At 46.1% G+C, this 18,766-nt stretch overlaps 2 protein-coding genes and 2 long non-coding RNA genes across 4 annotated transcripts; 3 read left to right on the top strand and 1 right to left on the bottom strand.

Moving 5' to 3' along the window:
• The first annotated feature begins 650 nt into the window (after positions 1–650).
• On the top strand, positions 651–1,067 carry LOC120438804. Its single transcript, XR_005612161.1, has 3 exons — positions 651–679; positions 814–902; positions 989–1,067. It is a non-coding gene; the product is annotated as an uncharacterized LOC120438804 (long non-coding RNA).
• A 3-nt stretch (positions 1,068–1,070) lies between these two features.
• Positions 1,071–2,234, top strand: LOC120438801. Its single transcript, XR_005612152.1, has 3 exons — positions 1,071–1,114; positions 1,209–1,260; positions 2,081–2,234. It is a non-coding gene; the product is annotated as an uncharacterized LOC120438801 (long non-coding RNA).
• A 57-nt stretch (positions 2,235–2,291) lies between these two features.
• LOC120438792 lies at positions 2,292–4,251 on the top strand. The gene is made up of 5 exons (XM_039609226.1): positions 2,292–2,415; positions 2,499–2,564; positions 2,754–2,800; positions 2,964–3,112; positions 3,826–4,251. The coding sequence occupies exons 1-5, from the start codon at positions 2,335–2,337 to the stop codon at positions 4,146–4,148; spliced, it is 666 nt and encodes a 221-aa protein (XP_039465160.1). The 5' UTR covers positions 2,292–2,334; the 3' UTR covers positions 4,149–4,251.
• Positions 4,252–4,371: 120 nt separating this feature from the next.
• On the bottom strand, positions 4,372–8,515 carry LOC120432710 (L-type lectin-domain containing receptor kinase V.5-like). The gene is made up of 9 exons (XM_039603731.1): positions 8,420–8,515; positions 8,301–8,336; positions 7,920–7,967; positions 7,744–7,787; positions 7,364–7,628; positions 6,979–7,171; positions 6,750–6,882; positions 6,097–6,204; positions 4,372–4,809 (listed from the first exon to the last, which is right to left on the bottom strand). Exons 5-9 carry the CDS (start codon positions 7,494–7,496, stop codon positions 4,372–4,374), a joined length of 1,005 nt encoding a protein of 334 aa, XP_039459665.1. The 5' UTR covers positions 7,497–7,628; positions 7,744–7,787; positions 7,920–7,967; positions 8,301–8,336; positions 8,420–8,515.
• Between the last annotated feature and the right edge of the window lie 10,251 nt (positions 8,516–18,766).

Below are 18,766 nucleotides of genomic sequence, written 5' to 3'. Positions count from 1 at the left end.
CTCTTTTCTATATTGCTACTGTTGAGATATTTTGTGATCCTGATATGTATTTTTCTGTTGTTGTTTTTAGAGTTTTCTGCAATGTCATCCGACGATGATGAAAGGAGTATCCGACTCTGGCTGTTTCTTATGACTGTACCAAAATATTTTTTTTTTTTTTTTTTTAAAGAGCATTAAAAATAAATGACGAAAGTACAACTTATTTATTAACTACTGTTCACCTCTTTCATATTAAAGAAGTGTATTTTTTGCTACACATATTTTATTTGTGGGCACTGAATAGACGCTGCTTTTAGTATAATTGCCACCTAAAAAGATTTAGTAATTTACTGGTTAATTACTTATGTTCAGTGTAAGAGGTGGGTGATCAATTAGACTATTTTTGTTACACTTAACCTTTCAAGATACGATGATAATAACATTGTTCAACAAAGGCTTAAAACAAAAGGAAATCAGCTGTGTACTCAATTCATATGGGCATAAAATAAGGTAAGTCTGCATTTCAACAGTTTCCATGACAACTCTCTAAAATTACAAAACATGCAGTTGTCCTTTAATATAATGCAAGTCTGTGTTGTCTTTTAACAGTGAGAGGCATCTGAGACGAGTTTTAAAACTTCTAGGGTTGAAGCGAAGATGCCCCAACGACTTTTTTACTGAAATCCACAAAGCAGTGGAGGTAAGTGTTAAAACATCAGTGCAAAAATACATATTTTCCTGAAGTCTGTGTTAGGAGCTATTGTTGAAACAATAAATGTTATTTTCTGTAGTTATTTAAAAAGCCCATTCAATTAATTGTTTGTTTGTTTTTAGAGTGAGATGAAACAGTGGTCTCCTGAACAAGGAATCAGGGCAATGGTAAAGCGGGTAAGGGATGTCAGAGGAGTGCGGCCTTGTTACAGGTTGGTTTCCATAGTGTGTACTCAATATAATCAAGTATTCTCTTGTTTTACTGTTGAGCTCAGAGTAAAATCTATTGTTACTGTAGAGACGATGTTGCTAATATAATGAGGGATATGGATGCAAGTGGTCTTCAGAGGAGATCTCCTGGAAAGAAGAAAATTCCCGTCGAATTACATCAGCCGTGGTCCAAATGACACCTGGCACATTGATGGTATTTATTTTATCTTTTCAATTAACCTTCCTGTCATGTTTTGATGTTACTTCTGTCGAAACAAATTGTAATTTTTATTTGTTGTTTCATATAGGCAATGATAAACTGAAGTTCTTTGGAATGTGGATACATTTGGGGATTGATGGGTAGGTCTGAATATGGCATTCGCTACTTAATTGATTATATTCAGATATAGTACAAAGTTGCTTCAAGATAAGGATGTGAGGTAAACTGAGGTGTTATCTCTCCTGAGTAGTCTAGGGCAGGGATGGGCAACTCCAGGCCTCGAGGTGCCGGTGTCCTGCAGGTTTTAGATGTGTCCTTGATCCACAGCTGATTCAAATGGCTAAATTACCCTCACAACATGTTTTGTAGTTCTCCAGAGGCCTGGTAATGAACTAATCATTTTATTCAAGTGTGTTTACCCAGGGTGAGATCTAAAACATGCAGGACATTGGCCCTCGAGGTCTGAATGGGCCAAGCCTGGTCTAAGGGACCAAGATAAAGTATGAATAGTGAAGGAGGATTCAAGATGGCATTTTTAAAAGGTTTATTTCCTGCTAGTCCATTTCAGACTGGCAGTTATTTCAGGAGGGCCAAGAACAACACAACAAATAAAACATCCCTGATATAAAGTAAACAGAATTTAACTCCAAAGAAAATAAAATGTACAATTTACGATAACCTACCTAACCAACACAATAAACAGGAGAATACAAAACAAAAGGCAGCTCTCTCCTCGCATCAGTCTGAACACAGTCAAGGGTCACATTCAATTCCAAAGGCATGTAAGCCTACATAACTATGGCAGTCAAAATGGCCGGAGGAACCAGAAACAACGCCTAGACAGAATACAATGGAAAACCAGAATACTCTTGGGGAATGTAACAAAACCAAACATATTGCCAAAACATGATTAAATCATATGTACGACGAGTGGCCGCTTTTCAATTTCTCTCTTTTCAGATTTTCCAGGAAGGTTCTATGGCTAAAGGTGGGCACATCCAACCGCAAACAAAACTTTGTGGCCAGATACTTCTTTGAGGCTGTTCAAGAACAGGGTGGTATGCAATATACTTAAAAAAGGGGGGTTAAAAAAAGATTACATTTTGGTTATAAATTTATTTTTCATCATTCACTAATTATCTTCAGTTTGTGTCTTTAGGCTGTCCTCAAATGATTCGGGGGACAGAGGAAAGGAGAACCTTGTTGTGGGTCAAATGCAGATGGCATTTCACATGCGAGATCTTGGGAATCAGGCATGGAGGTGCTTCAGAATGGGGACATCAGTGCACAACCAGGTATGTCTTTAAGCTGGTAAATGACTATTTCTAAAGTAACAACCTGACAACAAAACTGATAATGTCATGTTTATGTTGTTTAGAGAGCTGAATGTTTTAACAGTATTTTAAAGCGGACATGGATTAAGAAATGGCTGACAACATTTGAGGTAAAGCAAATCTTTCACCTGTAAAACCTAATAACAAAGACTAGCCATCAAAATCGCGCTAAACATACGATGGATTAGTTTATCTGAAAACACTATGCTGGAACTTTTTTTTTTTTGTACATCTGTACCTTTTCACTGATGAAATGCTCACCTTCACAACTTATGTCTTTTTCAAAACCACATGCTTAGACCATGATGGAGTCTGGGATCCTTGAACTGGACAATCCTGTGCACATGTAAGTCAATATTTTTAGACATGAAAAATGATCAAGCAGCAGTATGAAAGTATGTGGTCTAGGAATGCCTTTGTTTTTTGAGTACTGATTAAAAATTAGCTTTTACATATTCTTCCTCAAAGAAGCAGATGAACATATTAACTTTTAATTATCCTTTTCATAGCAACTGCTTGCAGTACTCACACTTGCCACTGCTTCAAAGAGACTTAAAAACGGAGCAAACAGTTTGGAACACCCATGACATCCGCAAGCAACGCAATGCACCAGGTCCATTTGGGAAACCCGACCTTCTGTTTACCTCACCACCTCCTGGTATGTCATTTGAAAGTCTGTGGGGTTTTTTTTCTTTTTTTTCTTTTAACTTTCATTAGTTTACTTTTACTTTAATATAGCACTCTTCACAGGATAAAACCACAAAGTGGCTTCACAATTATGTAAAACAGACATATAACAGCACAATCGAACATACAGAATAAATACAATCAAGGAAACATAATGATGTAGGGCAGAGCATTTCATGACCTGGGAGCCACCGTTCTGCAAGATCTATTGCCTCTGGTCTTCTGGTGGGACTACTAACAGCCATTGATTAGATGATCACAGGCTGGGAGAGGGAGTGTGGGGTCTCTATAAGATCAGAAATGTAGGCAGGAGCTTCACGATTCGAGCTTTGAAAGTCATTACTAAAATTTTAAAATGATTTTTCTAAAATATACTGGAATCCAGTGTAATGAGCGTAAAACCGTTATAATGTGCTTTCTTTTATTTGTCTTCCTAAGAAGCTTACTTCTGGTACAATCTGAGATTTCTGAATTTCTACTGTCAATACAAATATGGCTTCATATTGGCACCTTTAACTAAAAATTAATCAAAATGTTTGAGTGATATTTACATCTTTCAGTTTCTGCAATAACATCTGTAAAAACTGACTGCTTATTATACAGGTTGTAGAACAGCTTTATGATTATTCATTTATTTTAACATTCCAAAGTGAACATCTTTTCAATATTGTCTTTCATTCGCAGGATATGGCAATGTGCTGCACATAGTTGACCCAGACCTTTTAGACTACGCCAAGCAATTAATCTGTGAGGTGGAAGAGCCTTCACTGGTAGCAAACCAGGAATTCAGAGACATGTGCCAGAACATTTTAGAAAACAGCCAATTTCCCTGCACACCTGATGGTTGCCTTGCTGCATACCTCATGCTAGTCCAAGAGCTGACAACTGCCATGAACAGAAATGCAGTTCCTACACCTTCTACGTTTGCAGAGGCAAATGACATATACATCTTTCTGAAGAGACAGAGGATGGAAGGTGCACCAGTAAACATTTCCAATGACCAATAAAATCATACAACATTGTTTGTTAACATTTATTTATCCTTGTTTACAATCAACAGGTAATTTGAAAACTGTCTGACCAACAAAATGTACAATAAAATGTTGAAAACAATTGACAAGGTGCCATCTTTCATAATGATTCAGTGTTTCATTTAACACAACTTTTGTTAACCCTAATGTATAACATAATTAACATTGAAAGACTTTTGAACTGCAGACTGTAGCAACATTACCACTTGTAGCCATATCGGCTTGTAAGATCAAGGCCTGACTTGAGAAACTTAACAACATCAGATGCGGAAGGCCTTGAGTCTGGGTCATAGCTCACCAAACCACCAAGAAAACTGTGTTTGTCACTGAGATGTGATAGGGCATGTGGTGGGGTTTTTTGGTGGCCATTAGTGCAGCCAGTTCTCTTTGTTTTTAACAGTCCACGGAGCGGACCCGTCCAGATCTCCAGATATGTGGCTCCGAGGGACCACATGTCTGTCTGGAACGAGGCCTCTTCAAACATCAGTATGCATTCAGGAGCCATGTAAAGATATGTGCCACCAGCTGGACCAATAACCTGGGCAGTGAACTTACTCCCTTGACGAAGCATCACAGTGTCTCTTATGTTTGCCATGCCCCAGTCTGTCAGGACTGCCTTCTTAGAAGGGTGGTGAACCTATAAGGTATACACACGAGAACTTATCAGGTTGTCTTAAATCTCACAAATGTTATCAAAACTGTCATTCCAAAGACCACAGCTCATAATTGAAAAAAAAAAAAAAAACCCTCAAAGCTTTTAGCACCCAGATCACCCAACCACTGCAGATTTATTCTGAGATTGTTTATTATACCTAACATTGAAATTAACAGATTGGATAATGATCAAACACGGTTTTATAGTCCTGTTCTTTTTTTTTATCCCCATTCCACTTAAGAAAGTGGTACAGACTAATAGAACAATAGAAAAATTCAGTTTGTAAAGCCTAAACTTATTACAACATGTTTGGGAATTTTGTAGGTGTGCAACAACCAACATATTAAAGAAACAATGTAAGGCTTCCTACTTAAAAAAAGTCCTTTATATGAATATACCAGAACAGTTCCTCGTTGAAATGTAGTGTTTAATAGACTGAAGAGAATAAAGTTCAATAAAGAAAAATTCAGTATGGCTTATGTAGAAATGTTTAGCTTATTTTAGAGCTTAGACATGTAGGAATGTTTAGTTTTTTAGAGTTTAGAAATATGTTAACTTAGAATGTAGAATTATTGTAAAGACACTGACACTGCCCTCAATGTAATAAAGGCCTGATTGTGTCATGAACTTAGAAGTAGATTTTATGAGGCCCTCCCCATTTGAGCTGTGAAACTAAGACAAAGAGGAGTTGATGTTAAGTGGAAATTCCTCAGGGTATACTTAGGAGGGGGTTTCAACATTTGTGACTTGATAACGGTGGTCTGGAACGGAGATGGGTTTTTATGACATCCGGGAAGTCACTACATTGAGACACACACCTGCAGTGCTTTACTTTACGCACCCACACCCACATGCACACTCACTCACGTGCATGAGTGAGTGTGCATGAGTGAGTGCATGCGCATACCTGTGTGTATACACAGGTATGCGCACATAGTCACTCACGAACACTCACGTAGGTACGGGAGCCGCACATGTAGGCATTCACGTGCTCACACACACACAAACATGTAAACATGGTGATTAGTTTTATGGCACCTCGTAGAGGGGTTAGAAGGGGGGTCACTTATACAAAACTGCATGTAACGGACAAAGGAGTTGAGATCTGCAGAGGAAGTCCGGGGTTCTGTACATCTCCCTTCTATAAGCTATAATCAATAAGTGTGTATTAATAAAAATATTGTTAATTGACTACTCTGAGTCCCGGTGTTTTTCTGGAAGCCTGACGAATACACGAACTGTGGTGAAACTGCTTTTTGCAACACTTACCATGACATTTGCTGGCTTTATATCCTGGTGAATGATTCTCTGTGCATGGATGTACTCTACTGCCATGGATAAGTCCAGTGATATGAAACCGGCATCATCCCCTTCAAGCTATCAAGACAATATATAATGGGACCTAAGACCAACAAAGTCAATGTTTGGAAGTGTCCATCAAAAATCCCTGATTGCAGTCCTCTTGTGAAACTGTAAGCAGAGGTGAATGGTGTGTGTGAGCAAGGTGGCCAACAAATCTGACTCAGTTACACCAGTCCTGTCTGGAGGACTGGACCAAAATCCCTGAAAAATATTGTAAGAATATTGTAGAAGAAAACCTAAAATGTCTGAACTCATCCATGTAAAAAAAAAAAAAGCAATTCTACCAAAATAGTAAAGAAGCTTATTATTAGAAAGTTAAGATTATTATTTTACTAAGTTCATACTTTTCTGGCATATGGCAATTAAAGATCATTTTGTAATTCTAAATGGTTGAAAACATGAGAGAAAAAAAAATTAATCAGTCTTTTTATATGTTGTACGCAAAGATGGTTTCAAGTACATATTTAAAGAAATGCCAGCAATAAGAAGTTCTGTTTTAATATGATGGTATTAAGATTATTCACAAAATGTATTCAATATAAAATTATGAGTATTGGTACCTTCACCAAGCAGCTGTCTGTGTGAAGCACTTGCTGCAGGGTTGCGCCATGAATGTATTCAGCTGCCAACAAAAAGCAGGACTCAGTGCGGGCAACTGCCATTAGTCTGACGATGTTGGGGTGAGACAGTCTCCTAATAACAAAAAAAAAAAAAAATAGAGAGGCATTACAGCTTGAGGAACAATCGATTTTGAAAATGAAACAAAAATAAGTGTGTCAAAGTTCTTACAGTGAAACATTTATCTCATGATGAATGTCGCTGTCCTCCATCCCTTGTTGGCCACACACGATCCTTTTAACAGCTGCTGGAGTACCATGAAAAGAACCTCTATATACCTTGCCAAATGTCCCTTCTCCCAGTAGATTGTCCTCGCTGTATGTAATTAAAGCCTCTTCCACATATGGAACACGTGGAAGATACACTTGGGGATAAAAACACAAAGTAACATACATTAACATACAGCTACTGCTAAACATTCTTCTATTAACTGCTGGATTAGTAATATCTAGGTTTACTCCAGGAACTTGAGTACCAAATAGTGAAGAATGAAAACCTTTATTTACAATTTTGTCTGATGATATGATGTTAGCCCTAAATGCGAAATAATGCTTACATGATGGCGACTTTGGAGTTGTGTTGAAGGACTCTGCAAAATCTATCAAAAGCTCACTATTTCCAGCACCTTCAGATAGCTCTTCAGCTCCCTCCATAGCTTCTTTTGCCTCAATAACTGCATGTGGTAACATGTCTTGGCTCACTGCTCCACCTGGACCTAGAGATGACCCTACATTTTCCTCCTTCCTTTGCTTGGACTGGCTTTTCTTTCTGACTCTCCCTGTTTCAAATTCACCTGAGCTGGATGTTTCTGGATGGAAATCCTATGAACACATTCAGCCAAGATATACTTTTTGCAGGGTGCACTGTGAAAATATCCACATTTATGACAATGATAAGAAATTAATTGGTCTGTTCAAAAAGAAGCCATGGTTTTACCTGTTCTGCAACATTTTGTCCTATGAGGGTTTCAGGAAGTTCATCTGCAGAATAAGATGCATATTACAAATGTGCAATGACCAAGCATAGTAAACAAGTGTGTAAAGGTTGGAAATGTAATGCAAACAAAATAAGAAGTCAATTTTAATGATTTAGTTAGATGTCCAGGCATTCACCTAAACTGCAACTTTCATCACCACCCACTTTAGTTACAGGGTCTTCATCTGTAAAATAACACATTAATTGCAATATATCTGAATGCCCACCATAGTCCGTGTACCACAGGGGTGGGCAATTCCAGGCCCCGAGGGCCGGTGTCCCTGCAGGTTTTAGATCTCACCTTGGGTCAACACACCTGAATCACATGATTAGTTCGTTACCAGGCCTCTGGAGAACATCAGGACATGTTGAGGAGATAATTTAGCCATTTAAATCAGCTGTGTTGGTTCAAGGACACATGTAAAACCTGTAGGGACACTGCCCTCGTGTCCACCCCTGGTGTACCATGTTCAATCACACAATCAAAAATATTCAATTTGGTTTGGGCAGGCACACACCTGAGATGGAACTTTGATCATCCAAACACACGACCTCTGTACAAAAAGTAAAATTATTTCATACCATACAAAATCGAGTGCTAGACAGTAGTTAATAGCAATATTGATCACTTTATTACCCAGTTGTCTTCGCCCGATGTATAGTGTTCTTTTCCACAGATGTGTAATATCAGAAACAGTTCTGTATTCTTTGTGGAAATCCTCCTTACTCCACCTGGTCCCGCCAGAATGACAAAGAGTGAACTCACTCCCCTCAGTACGCTCTGGCCAGAAGCGTTCTTTGGCTATGGTAATTAAATCATCATAGGTTTCATGGCCTTGCAGGATGATTCGAGGTGGAGCTCATTCCATTATTAACTTCTGGTACCGTCCCACACCTTCTCGGAGTTCTTGGTTTCCACCCATGGGAGCCATTCTGACCTAGCATCAAGGAGAAAAAGCAAAGTTTATGAAAAAATATGCCTTTTAGACAGTTAATTATTAATATATTGCTGATAGTCATACACATAGCTTCACTTTTTAACTAACCTTCAATAATGATTTGCCATGGTCCAAACGTTTATCATTCAATGGAAATTGCCTTTTCTTTACTTGAGGCTGTAGTAGTTTCTTGGCTTTACCAAAGGCCTCTGCTGCACCTGTAATGGATGAAGTTGAAAGTTAATCAAACTGATCCGCAGAAAGTTCTATATTACAACTGATCTTAAAGCAAAATAATTGGGGTTTTCTTACTGAGAAATTCATTGCCACTTGTTGAAGGAGTGTCATCTGCAATATAAATAGGGCAGTGATGTGAAACATGTGCTTTATAGAATTCTACTACAATCACAGACTACTGCACACTGATCTGCTTTCAAAATGTATTGCATCTATAAATAAAGTGGTTAGTCAATCATAACCTGCTAAGCATATCATGTTATATAAAGGAGATTATTTTACATGTTGTTCAAAAGTATCAAAACCTACCTGATTTTTCTGCTGCCAGGAGCTTTTTTACGTTGTTATCAAAGCCTTTTTGGGTAATCTCGCCTTCAAATAAAATTTTAGAAAGTAAGGAGTTATAGCTAGACTGTAGGAGCCAAATCCTACATGTGTCACGGATTGCCGAGGCAAGCCGTGTGTGAATTATTAAGGACCCAAGATGCGGCAGCTCTGGTGCAAGTGAGTTTATTATCCAAAAGTAAATCCAACAGAGATGGCGAGGATGAGCGTAAAACTAAGAAAACCTGAACTGGGAAAAACTAACAGAAACAGAGATGCAGGGAGGCACGGGGAAATACACAGAATGACGGACGGAGAGACGCAGACCATAACGTACCAAATAACGCAGACGAACCAGCAACTAACAGAGGCAGACACGAGGTTAAAATACACAGAAGGATAACGAGGGAATGAGACACAAAAGGAGGGCACAGCTGGAAGTAATCAGACCTGACGAGACAGGGGAAAAGTAACCTGAACACACCGAAAACAGACACGGACCTTCAAAGTAAAACAGGAAACACATACACGCAATGACATAACCCACCAACTTAACACAGACTGGGGGACATAGAACATAGCAACAAGAACCATGAAACAGAAGAGTACAAACACCCAAGGTAACCAAAACCACAGAATAATAATAATAATAATAAACTAAAACATAAACACGGAGTCACAGACTCCGGATCATGACAGGACCCCCCCCTCAAAGGCTGGCTCCAGACAGCCCAACAAGAAAAAAAAAACAGCCAGAAAAACAAAAAAACAACCCGACCAGGGCGGGCGGAGGGGGCCCAGGACGGAGGGCGCGAGGCAAAACAAAACAGGAGCACCAGAAAGCCAAAAAAAACCAAAACACGAGTCCGAAACCCAAAGAAAAAGAAACACACCCGAGCACACGAAAACAAAAGCCCAAAGCAGAACAGTTCAGGGGGCCGGCCCGGGGGCCGACAACACAGGAGCCCGGACAGTTCAGGGGGCCGGCCAGGGGGCCGACCGCACAGAAGTCCCAACAGTTCCGGGGGCCGACCGTGCGGAAGGCCGCGGTGGCGATGTGGACCCAGGTCAGGGGGCCGGCCCAGGGGCCGACAACCCAGGAGCCCGGACAGTTCAGGGGGCCGGCCGTGAGGATGGCAGTGGCGCCGATGTGGGCACGGTTCAGGGGGCCGGCCGTGAGGACGGCAACGGCGGCGACTCAAGCGAAGGCGGTCCGGGGGCCACCCACGACGGCGATGTCGCCTGGCCAGTGGCCTGGAAAGTGGCCCGTCGGCTGCAGACCCCGACGGGGCAGGACCAGGCGACGCTGAAGACACGGAGGCAGGACCAGGCGACGCTGAAGACACGGAGGCTGGACCAGGCGACGCTGAAGACACGGAGGCTGGACCAGGCGACGCTGAAGACACGGAGGCTGGACCAGGCGACGCTGAAGACACGGAGGCTGGACCAGGCGAGGCTGAAGACACGGAGGCTGGACCAGGCGAGGCTGAAGACTCGGAGGCTGGACCAGGCGAGGCTGAAGACTCGGAGGCTGGACCAGGCGAGGCTGAAGACTCGGAGGCTGGACCAGGCGAGGCTGAAGACACGGAGGCTGGACCAGGCGAGGCTGAAGACACGGAGGCTGGACCAGGCGACGCTGAAGACACGGAGGCTGGACCAGGCGACGCTGAAGACACGGAGGCTGGACCAGGCGACGCTGAAGACACGGAGGCTGGACCAGGCGACGCTGAAGACACGGAGGCTGGACCAGGCGAGGCTGAAGACTCGGAGGCTGGACCAGGCGAGGCTGAAGACTCGGAGGCTGGACCAGGCGAGGCTGAAGACTCGGAGGCTGGACCAGGCGAGGCTGAAGACTCGGAGGCTGGACCAGGCGAGGCTGAAGACTCGGAGGCTGGACCAGGCGAGGCTGAAGACTCGGAGGCTGGACCAGGCGAGGCTGAAGACTCGGAGGCTGGACCAGGCGACGCTGAAGACTCGGAGGCTGGACCAGGCGACGCTGAAGACACGGAGGCTGGACCAGGCGAGGCTGAAGACACGGAGGCTGGACCAGGCGAGGCTGAAGACTCGGAGGCTGGACCAGGCGAGGCTGAAGACACGGAGGCTGGACCAGGCGAGGCTGAAGAGGCCGCAGGTGACGGCGTGGAAGCCGGAGACGAAGAGGCCGCAGGCGACGGCGTGGGAGACGGAGGCGCTGCAGCTGGCGGCGTAGATGGTGAGGCTGCCGCTGGCGTGGATGGTGAGGCTGCAGCTGGCGGCGGCGTGGAAGCCGGAGACGGAAGCGCTGCAGGCGGCGGCGGCGTGGAAGCCGAAGACGGAAGCGCTGCAGGCGGCGGCGGCGTGGAAGCCGAAGACGGAAGCGCTGCAGCTGGCGTGGAAGCCGGAGACAGAGGCGCTGCAGCTGGCGGCGGCGTGGAAGCCGGAGACGAAGAGGCTGCAGCTGGCGGCGGCGTGGAAGCCGGAGACAGAGGCGCTGCAGCTGGCGGCGGCGTGGAACCCGGAGACAGAGGCGCTGCAGCTGGCGGTGTAGATGGTGAGGCTGCCGCTGGCGTGGATGGTGAGGCTGCAGCTGGCGGCGGCGTGGAAGCCGGAGACGGAGGCGCTGCAGGCGGCGGCGGCGTGGAAGCCGGAGACGGAGGCGCTGCAGCTGGCGTGAATGAAGAGGCTGCAGGCGGCGTGGAAGCCGGAGACGGAGGCGCTGCAGCTGGCATAGAAGCCGGAGACGGAGGCGCTGCAGCTGGCATGGAAGCCGGAGACGAAGAGGCTGCAGCTGGCGGCGGCGTGGAAGCCGGAGACGGAGGCGCTGCAGCTGGCGTGGGAGACAGAGGCGCTGCAGCTGGCGGTGGCGTGGAAGCCGGAGATGAAGAGGCTGCAGCTAGCGGCGGCGTGGAAGCCGGAGACGAAGAGGCTGCAGCTAGCGGCGGCGTGGAAGCCGGAGACGGAGGCGCTGCAGGCTGGACGGATCCCTTGGACCCTCCAGCGACGACAGGAAGCAAAGGCCGGAGCGGTCCTTCGGACCCTCCAGCGGAGACACGAGGCAAAGGCCGGAGCGGTCCTTCGGACCCTCCAGCGGAGACACGAGGCAAAGGCCGGACGGGTCCTTCGGACCCTCCAGCGGAGACACGAGGCAAAGGCCGGACGGGCCCCTTGGACCCTCCAGCGACGACAGGAAGCAAAGGCCGGACGGGCCCCTTGGACCCTCCAGCGACGACAGGAAGCAAAGGCCGGACGGGCCCTTCGGACCCTCCAGCGACGACAGGAAGCAAAGGCCGGAGCGGTCCTTCGGACCCTCCAGCAGAGACACGAGGCAAAGGCCGGAGCGGTCCTTCGGACCCTCCAGCGGAGACACGAGGCAAAGAGTCCACTAGCCGACATAAAGGCAGCTGGCACTGCACGGAGCACTGGCTTTGCCCAGGCAACACTAACATGGAGGAGTTCTCTGAGGGCTGCTTAATCTGCAGGGGTCCAGTAATAGCTGGGGGGTGAAACCTAGCTTCTGGGGAAGCCCTGGAGTGCATTACTTCGCCTGAAGCCGCTAAAGAGCAAGAATCTCCCTGGGTGGAACTTGGACTTTCTCCCTGCATAAGGTGAGTGTGTGAGACTGGTGACGGAATGAGCGACGGAGCTACGGGGGACACTGGAGCTACGGGGGACACTGGAGCTACGGGGGACACTGGAGCCACGGGGACACTGGAGCTACGGGGACACTGGAGCCACGGGGACACTGGAGCTACGGGGGACACTGGAGCTACGGGGGACACTGGAGCTACGGGGGACACTGGAGCTGGGGCCTGAACTACAGGCGGCACTGGGGCCTGAACTACAGGCGGCACTGGGGCCTGAACTACAGGCGGCACTGGGGCCTGAACTGAGGGTGAAGCTAGGAGCACTGGAGACTGCAATGAGGGTGAAGCTGGGAGCACTGGAGACTGCTGCGGGGCAGCTAACTGGGCTACTGGAGGCTGGGCAGCTAAGTGAGCTACTGGAGGCTGGGCAGCTAAGTGAGCTACTGGAGGCTGGGCAGCTAAGTGAGCTACTGGAGGCTGGGCAGCTAAGTGAGCTACTGGAGGCTGGGCAGCTAAGTGAGCTACTGGAGGCTGCTGAGCAGGTGAATAGCTGTTCACGGTAGTATCTGCCACACAAAACACAGTCCCGGAATAAACAGTCACACAATCCGAAAATGGAAAAGAGTCCTCACTCACCACAGCCGGCGAATTAGAAGTCCGAACGTCCGGCTGTGGGGTGGCGCGCCGGCGGCGCGATCGCCGTTTCTTCCCCGCAGATGGCTCCGACCGGCCGGGTAAAACCACATCCGGCGGGTCGGGCAGCGAGATAGTAGTGGCGGAGAAAAGGTGTGGTGTGAGGTGGAGAAAGGCCTGCATGGTCGGGGGAAGCGACTCCAACAGCCATGGCAGGCCGGAAAAGAGCCGTTGTAGCCGGCTTTCCACTGCGCGGCGAAGCTCTTCCGGGGGGTGTTCCAGCCACAAGCCAAGAAGGTTCTCCACATTGAAAATGATGTCATCCTTGAGCTCCTCAGACGGGTTGCAAGCCGCTGGGTCCATGCTGGCTGGTTCGTCCTGTCACGGATTGCCGAGGCAAGCCGTGTGTGAATTATTAAGGACCCAAGATGCGGCAGCTCTGGTGCAAGTGAGTTTATTATCCAAAAGTAAATCCAACAGAGATGGCGAGGATGAGCGTAAAACTAAGAAAACCTGAACTGGGAAAAACTAACAGAAACAGAGATGCAGGGAGGCACGGGAAATACACAGAATGACGGACGGAGAGACGAGACCATAACGTACTCAAATAACGCAGACGAACCAGCAACTAACAGAGGCAGACACGAGGTTAAAATACACAGAAGGATAACGAGGAATGAGACACAAAAGGAGGGCACAGCTGGAAGTAATCAGACCTGACGAGACAGGGGAAAAGTAACCTGAACACACCGAAAACAGACACGGACCTTCAAAGTAAAACAGGAAACACATACACGCAATGACATAACCCACCAACTTAACACAGACTGGGGGACATAGAACATAGCAACAAGAACCATGAAACAGAAGAGTACAAACACCCAAGGTAACCAAAACCACAGAATAATAATAATAATAATAAACTAAAACATAAACACGGAGTCACAGACTCCGGATCATGACAACATGAGTATCTAACTTTTAAATTGCAATGAAGAAATCCATCTTTTGTCAGTTTTTTTTAAACTAGGGCACTCCGACAATATCACAAAGTAATAACTATATACGTCTTTTAACATGCATATTAATTAAGAGAAGTAAATAGGAATACCAAACAATGTTAAACCATTAAAGCACGATATTGTCAGGGTTGTTGGCAGTTAAAAAAGGAAATTGCAAGCATTACAAAAACATTTAATAAAGCGTTTGATTACCATTTTCAAGGTCTTTTTTCAGCTGCTCGTAAGCTTTCAGCTTGTCCATTTGCTGAAACATATACAAAACAATTACTAAACAGTTTAAATTTAAATCACGCTTTCACCACCACTGTCGCTAGCTAGAACGAATTGGCCAGACAAGAATAGTGCTGATTTGGTTTCGTACAAAACTAGATTTCCTTCTTTGATAGGTAACTTTCACAACATTACCGCAACTTAATATCACACAACTGTGTCAAAAATATGAACAAAAGGGAGAAAAAGTTAAACTTACCTTGTGTCGTTAGGAGCCTGGACCGCGGTAAACTCTCGTGAGGTCAATGACCTTGCGCTCTCCCACTGTCACACGTTGATGACGTATTTGGAAATCAATTTGGATGGGACATGACAACAGCGCCACCTGCAGGAAGATTTTCTGAGACCTGACAATTTTCCATGTGAGTCTGATACCTGACAATTTACCATGTGAGTCTGAGACCTGACAATTTACCATGTGAGTCTGAGACCTGACAATTTACCATGTGAGTCTGATACCTGACAATTTTCCATGTGAGTCTGATACCTGACAATTTTCCATGTGAGTCTGATACCTGACAATTTACCATGTGAGTCTGAGACCTGACAATTTTCCATGTGAGTCTGATACCTGACAATTTACCATGTGAGTCTGAGACCTGACAATTTTCCATGTGAGTCTGATACCTGACAATTTTCCATGTGAGTCTGAGACCTGACAATTTACCATGTGAGTCTGAGACCTGACAATTTTCCATGTGAGTCTGATACCTGACAATTTTCCATGTGAGTCTGATACCTGACAATTTTCCATGTGAGTCTGAGACCTGACAATTTTCCATGTGAGTCTGAGACCTGACAATTTTCCATGTGAGTCTGAGACCTGACAATTTTCCATGTGAGTCTGATACCTGACAATTTACCATGTGAGTCTGAGACCTGACAATTTTCCATGTGAGTCTGATACCTGAGACCTGACAATTTTTCGTGTGAGACTGATACCTGACACCTTTTTTCCTGAGACCTGACGATGTCCTAAAATGTACACCGTAGTCGGGACTTCCAGGTTATACTCGGCACAGATGTTCCTGTACACTATGCCGGCCACTTGGTTATGGCGTTCCATGTATGCCCTGCCTGCTAGCATCTTGCACCCTGCTGTTATGTGCTGGATTGTCTCAGGGGCATCTTTACACAGCCTGCACCTGGGGTCTTGCCTGGTGTGATAGACCCCAGCCTCTATGGATCTTGTGCTCAGAGCTTGTTCTTGTGCTGCCATGATTAGTGCCTCTGTGCTGTCTTTCAGTCCAGCTTTGTCCAGCCACTGGCAGGATTTCTGGATATCAGCCACCTCCTCTATCTGCCGGTGGTACATACCGTGCAGGGGCCTTTCCTTCCATGATGGTTTCTCGCCTTCCTCCTCTTTCTTGGGTTTCTGCTGCCTGAGGTATTCACTGAGCACGCTGTCAGTTGGGGCCATCTTTGTGATGTATTCGTGGATGTTCGTTGTCTCATCCTGGACTGTGGTGCTGACACTCACCAGTCCCTGGCCTCCTTCCTTCCACTTAGCATACAGCCTCAGGATGCTGGATGCTTCTTGTAATCAATCCAGGCAGTGCACAGGTTGGTCAGTCTGGTCTTGCAGTCTCGGCTGACTGCTTGGTCTGCCAGTAGCTGGTGTTTTGCGCATCTGGTATTCTTGCCCATCCCTTTTTGTGCCCCGCTCATGTATTGACCCATGTGCCTGTTCATCTTAGCCGCTATGATGCCTGACAGGAGCTTCCACGTGGTGCTGAGGCAGGTTATTGGTCGGTAGTTGGAGGGGACCGGTCCCTTCTGGGGGTCCTTGAGGATCAGGACTGTCCGGCCTTCGGTTAGCCATTCTGGGTGTCTCTCGTCAACTAGCAGCTGGTTCATTTGTGCTGCCAGGCGCTCGTGGAGTGCAGTCAGCTTCTTCAGCCAGTAGGCGTGAACCATGTCAGGGCCTGGTGCTGTCCAACTCTTCATACTGGAGACCCTTTCTTGGATATCTGCCACTGTGATGGTTACTGGGCCCTGTTCAGGGAGGTCGCTGTGGTCTGCCCTCAGATCCACTAGCCACTGAGCATTGCCGTTATGGGTTGCGTACTTCTCCCATATGCTCTTCCAGTATTGCTCCATCTCCAGCCTTGGTAGTGCTGTTCTCATATTGTTCCCCTGCCACTGAGAGTACACCTTGGCTGGTTCCGTGGAGAACAGCTGGTTTATTCTCCTGCCTTCTATCTCTCTGGTGTACCTCCTCAAGCGGCTGGCCAAGGCTGTGAGTCGTTGCTTGGCAGTTTCCAAGGCCTCAGGTATGGACAGCTTCCTGTACTTAGGCACCTTCCTCATCCTTTCTGCAACTCCGATAGTTGGCTAACCTCCCTCCATGCTACCTTGATCTTAGCCTCTAGCCTCCTTCTCCATGGAGGGTACTGCCCCTTGTGGCTGTTCAACTTGTAGCCAAGCATCTCACTGATCATTGCTGCCGTATTGTAGATCAGCTTGTTAGTGTCGGTAATCGTGGCTTTAGGTATCGTCCGTAGTGCTGCATTAACATCATCTAGCAGACCTTCTGAGGGTACTTCACGTAATCTTGGTAACCGCCACGGGGGTCCAGATTTCGAGCTTGGCCATGATCCTATCTTTCAGGTCAGTTCCTCTCACACTCAACGATCCTTCTCCTATCGCACTTGGGGCTTGGTACCCAATCTCGGGTGGGGGTGATGATATCTCCCCCTGACCTGGCGTCCTGGCTCCCCTTGCCATAGCATTTATGTTGTACCTCATCAATCTCTAGCTGTGAGAGCAGTCCTTCTTTCGAATGTTGGAACACTGGGCTACTAGTTGTTTTGCTGTAATTGTGGATGTTGGGTATCGAAGAATCCATTGGTCCCTCATCCTATTCATGTAACCCCTTCCGCCAGGGTTACTTGCGTAGTAGCATTCCAACAACGCCCTGTTTTCGTCTCTTGCCCACCGATGCCTTCTTGTTCCAGTAGCCCACTTCTCGTCAGGGTGCCCTGGTTCCTCAACACCTGACGCGACCTTGTTGATCCGGGCGACGTCCGAGCCGGCATGCCTTCATATTTATCTGTCTCGCTCATGTCTGCGGTAGGCTTGCTTAGCATAGGGGTCTAGCCTTAGGACCCTTACTGGATACAGATGCCCCAGGCAGGAATCGACTAGCGATCCTCTGCTCCAAAGACGTGTAGTCTATTTTTATTGGAATTCCACGTGAAAGACCAATACAAAGTGGTGTACACTTGAGAAGTGGAACAAAAATCATACATGATTCCAAACATTTTTACAAATAAATAACTGAAAAGTGGGTGTGCGTAATTATTCAGCCCCTTTGGTCTGAGTGCAGTCAGTTGCCCATAGACACTGCCTGATGAGTGCTAATGACTAAATAGAGTGCACCTGTGTGTAATCTAATGTCAGTACAAATACAGCTGCTCTGTGATGGCCTCAGAGGTTGTCTAAGAGAATATTGGGAGCAGCAACACCATCAAGTCCAAAGAACACACCAGACAGGTCAGGGATAAAGTTATTGAGAAATTTAAAGCAGGCTTAGGCTACAAAAAGATTTCCCAAGCCTTGAACATCCCACGGAGCACTGTTCAAACGATCATTCAGAAATGGAAGGAGTATGGCACAACTGTAAACCTACCAAGACAAGGCCGTCCCACCTAAACTCACAGGCCAAACAAGGAGGGCGCTGATCAGAAATGCAGCCAAGAGGCCCATGGTGACTCTGGACGAGCTGCAGAGATCTACAGCTCAGGTGGGGGAATCTGTCCATAGGACAACTATTAGTCGTGCACTGCACAAAGTTGGCCTTTATGGAAGAGTGGCAAGAAGAAAGCCATTGTTAACAGAAAACCATAAGAAGTCCTGTTTGCAGTTTTCCACAAGCCATGTGGGGACACAGCAAACATGTGGAAGAAGGTGCTCTGGTCAGATGAGACCAAATGGAACTTTTGGCCACAATACAAAATGCTATATGTGACGGAAAACTAACACTGCACATCACTCT

Source organism: Oreochromis aureus, linkage group 3 (assembly GCF_013358895.1).
Source record: "Oreochromis aureus strain Israel breed Guangdong linkage group 3, ZZ_aureus, whole genome shotgun sequence".
Lineage (NCBI taxonomy): Eukaryota > Metazoa > Chordata > Actinopteri > Cichliformes > Cichlidae > Oreochromis > Oreochromis aureus.
Note: the sequence above shows the minus strand (reverse complement) of the source record. Positions and strands in the feature narration are given on the sequence as shown.

Bases quoted from the DNA above. Each gene is read 5' to 3' on its own strand.
- LOC120438792 (XM_039609226.1), top strand. From the start codon at position 2,335: ATGCAGATGGCATTTCACATGCGAGATCTTGGGAATCAGGCATGGAGG. The intron at 2,416-2,498 runs GTATGTCTTTAA...TATGTTGTTTAG, and splicing joins GGACATCAGTGCACAACCAG to AGAGCTGAATGTTTTAACAG. The intron at 2,565-2,753 runs GTAAAGCAAATC...CCACATGCTTAG, and splicing joins AATGGCTGACAACATTTGAG to ACCATGATGGAGTCTGGGAT.
- LOC120432710 (XM_039603731.1), bottom strand. From the start codon at position 7,496: ATGTTACCACATGCAGTTATTGAGGCAAAAGAAGCTATGGAGGGAGCT. The intron at 7,172-7,363 runs GTAAGCATTATT...TTTATCCCCAAG, and splicing joins AACTCCAAAGTCGCCATCAT to TGTATCTTCCACGTGTTCCA. The intron at 4,810-6,096 runs GTAAGTGTTGCA...TATACCTTATAG, and splicing joins TAAAGCCAGCAAATGTCATG to GTTCACCACCCTTCTAAGAA.